We start from the raw sequence: 3,754 nt of genomic DNA, 5'->3' as shown, positions 1-3,754 counted from the left end.
TTTTCTTCTTATACTTGAGTTATTTATAAAACTCTATTAATACTAAAAAGCACTCAATCAATATGTCAATTAATTTGTTATTTATTGGTAATTATAACTGCCATAATTTATTCCTCGTTCAAAATAAACATTGTATAAAATTGAGTCAAAGAAAGAAAAATACAAAATAGTTAATATAATAAATGAAAATTTTAAAACAATTAAACATTATCATCAGTGCTTTGGTATCGATAACCCCTATATATATATTTGCCTATGTCTCTATCTTTTGTTCAAGGAAAACTCCACAACTAAAACTTCACTCTGGTATTTCTCATACCATGAAGCAGTTTCTGCATCTCAGAAATAATCATGTAATTGTTTTCTCTTATCTCTAGATTTTCTTAACACATTCTGTCATGAACATTCATCTAATAGAGTTTTTCGGATGCATTTATACACTTCCATTTGGATTCTGATAACTTTTATAGCAAACTTTTGGTTAGTGTTGTTGGTATATATATTTTTCAGATGCATTGTTCATACAGATGCTTTAAGTTGAACTGATCTGATGAGTTTGGTGATATATGTGTAGGTCCTTGGTGTGATCTCTTTAATTCTGATATTGGGATCAGTGAATGTGAAGGTAGCAGAAGGTAGGGTTCACAGTGAATTGGGCCAGATTGAATATCCTGCCATCAATTGCAGAAAGCACAGTGCAAGTTTGAAAGATTTTGGAGGAGTTGGTGATGGGAAAACATCAAACACAAAGGTTTTTCAATCTGCAATAAGCAAACTCAGCCAATATGCTTCTGATGGAGGTGCAACACTTATTGTGCCACCAGGGAAATGGCTAACAGGACCCTTTAATCTCACAAGCCATTTCACTCTTTTTCTTCAGAAGGATGCTGTTATTCTTGCTTCTCAGGTATACATAACCTATATATATATATATATATATATATATATATATATATATATATATATATATATATATATATATATATATATATATATATATATATATATATATATATATATATATATGTATTCTAATTTATCATGTCTTATTTGTTTCATAATTAAATTTCAATAGATAAAAGAAATTATTTCTTTCAATACCATTCTCTTAAAGTCATCTAATTTAAATTGTCATAATTTTTTTGTTGTTGCTGTTTTAGTACATGTCACACATTTCCCTTTTGTTTCTCAAATTATATATAAAATCTTTTAAATTTGGTAATAATAATAAAAATTAAATTAAGTTGATATTAAAAGATAGACTTAATACCACTTTAATTTTTATTGACTTTATTCAAGACTTATTTACTTTTTTTTTCAGTGCAGATGATTTCAATTTTCATAATTTATGTTAAATCAAGGTCTAAATAGTTAATGATAGATAAAGAGTGTGTCACGCACGTGTTAATTTATGATTTTTTAAAATTTCTTTTAAATTATTTATTTATTTATTTTAGATTTTTCTTATTTTAAAAAAAAATTGGCAAAATTGTCACTTACATTCATCACATTAACAGAACGAATTAGAATGGCCTCATCTTGCTGTGCTACCTTCTTATGGAAGAGGAAGAGATGCTCCTGGTGGAAGATTTAGCAGTCTAATTTTTGGGACTAATCTCACTGATGTTGTAATTACTGGTAATCATTTACACAAACAATATTCTATTATTTAAAGATTGTTAAGTTCTTCTGAAATTACTGGCTAAGTCATTTCTGAATTGGATTTCTTTAAAATTGGTAATTAGGTCAAAATGGTACAATTGATGGACAAGGATCTTATTGGTGGGACAAGTTCCACAAGAATCAGTTGACTCTCACAAGGCCCTACATGATTGAGATCATGTACTCTGATCAAATCCAAATATCAGATCTCACTTTGGTCAATTCCCCAACTTGGTTTGTCCATCCAATTTACAGCAGGTTTGATAAGATTCTCATTTTTTCTCACCAAAATTCTTAAAACTGCTCATTCTTTTTCCTTCATGTATAGTCTGCATCACTATTCTGATCAAGCTTTACATCTTCAGTAACATAATCGTAAAAGGGCTTACCATTCTTGCCCCAGTGGATTCTCCTAACACAGATGGCATAAACCCAGGTATATATAATTGTTTCTTTTCTGTTCTATACTATGACAAAGACACAGAAACACAACATCTAAGGAATGTGTCAGTTTCGTATGTTGTATATGTAGTGAAAATAAGGGCATTCATGTTGCAAAACTTTGATTAGGTAACAAGCACTATGAAATGTTGTTAAGTTTTGTGTTCTCCACAGATTCGTGCACAAACACTAGGATTGAAGACTGCTACATTGTTTCTGGTGATGATTGCATTTCGGCAAAAAGCGGGTGGGATGAGTATGGTATTAAATTTGGAAGGCCAACCCAACACTTAGTGATTAGAAGAGTGACTTGTATATCCCCAGACAGTGCCATGGTTGCACTAGGCAGTGAAATGTCTGGTGGAATTGAAGATGTTAGAGTTGAAGATCTCACTGCCATCAACACAGAATCAGCTGTTAGAATCAAAACAGCAGTTGGTAGAGGTGGATTTGTGAAGAACATATTTGTGAGAGGATTGAATCTGAATACCATGAAATATGTATTTTGGATGACTGGTTCTTATGGACAACACCCTGACTCTCACTATGACCCCAAAGCACTTCCTACCATTACCGGAATAAATTTCAAAGATGTTGTTGCCAAGAATGTTACATATTCTGCAAAACTTGAAGGAATCTCCAACGACCCTTTTACTGGAATCTGCATTTCTAATGTGACTATCGAAGTGAGTGCACTGAAGAAGAAGAAGCTTCAATGGAATTGCACTGATGTTGCTGGAGTTACCAATAATGTCACTCCTCCACCTTGTGCATTGCTGCCACAGAAAGATAAAACTGATTGTGCTTTTCCAAATGACAAACTACCCATTGAAGCTGTTCAATTCAAGACATGTTCCTTATAAAACAGCCTTGACAAATCTATTTGAATCTATGTATTACATACAGTAGAAATAATAGAAAATAATGTGTTAGAAGAAAAAAGGGTTCAGTTATTATGAGCTAAAGGTCATTATTTTTGTTTGAATTATTGCTTTTAATACAGAACAAACTATTAATATCAATAGTTGGATCACTAAAAGAAAAAATAAAATTATAAATTTTATTACAACAATTTTAATTTCATTAATTTTGTTTGAATTCCGTTAGAACTTAAGATAATTTATATTATATTTAAATTATAGTAATTATTATATGTTTATTAAAGCAAAAATTACCATCAATGCACAACAAACTTTGAAGGAACTTATGTTTTTTTCTTTCCAAGTTTAAAATAAAACGTACTTAATTACTTTAACCATTAAGAAAGTTCAAACAAGTTAAAGTTGTGGATCAAGATTATAATTAATTTTTTATTTTATTGAAAGAATTAAAAATTTTGTCTTAAGATTATAACTTTTTTGTTATTATAATAAAAACAAAATATATTAATATTTATTGTACTGAATCAACTATTTACATTATCTTTAATAAAAAAGATACATGAAGAAGAACAAAATTTCTCACATTTTAAAGTTAAATTGTTTATAAATTAAAATACATAATTAAATGAATTAAACGATTATATTTTCTTTAGTAAGGCAACATTTGTGAATGGTATAATATATAATATATAAGTATTTGTACTTTATAAAATCATCTAAATACTCTTACTTACAGGTATTTTAAGGATGGATTATCAAGGTGATATAAT

At 29.2% G+C, this 3,754-nt stretch overlaps 1 protein-coding gene across 1 annotated transcript; it reads left to right on the top strand.

The window, feature by feature from the left end:
- Window positions 1–282: 282 nt before the first annotated feature.
- Window positions 283–3,088, top strand: LOC108345017 (probable polygalacturonase). Its single transcript, XM_017583572.2, has 6 exons — window positions 283–353; window positions 575–907; window positions 1,518–1,638; window positions 1,746–1,920; window positions 2,028–2,098; window positions 2,278–3,088. The coding sequence occupies exons 1-6, from the start codon at window positions 321–323 to the stop codon at window positions 2,964–2,966; spliced, it is 1,422 nt and encodes a 473-aa protein (XP_017439061.1). The 5' UTR covers window positions 283–320; the 3' UTR covers window positions 2,967–3,088.
- Window positions 3,089–3,754: the final 666 nt, after the last annotated feature.

Source organism: Vigna angularis, chromosome 8, assembly GCF_016808095.1.
Source record: "Vigna angularis cultivar LongXiaoDou No.4 chromosome 8, ASM1680809v1, whole genome shotgun sequence".
Classification (NCBI taxonomy): Eukaryota; Viridiplantae; Streptophyta; class Magnoliopsida; order Fabales; family Fabaceae; genus Vigna; species Vigna angularis.
The sequence above is the reverse complement of the archived record's forward strand: the minus strand, read 5'-3'. Positions and strand labels throughout refer to the sequence as shown.

Coding starts and splice junctions, on each gene's coding strand:
- LOC108345017 (XM_017583572.2), top strand. CDS start 321: ATGAAGCAGTTTCTGCATCTCAGAAATAATCAT. Junction 354..574: donor TGCATCTCAGAAATAATCAT/GTAATTGTTTTC, acceptor ATATATGTGTAG/GTCCTTGGTGTGATCTCTTT. Junction 908..1,517: donor CTGTTATTCTTGCTTCTCAG/GTATACATAACC, acceptor TCACATTAACAG/AACGAATTAGAATGGCCTCA.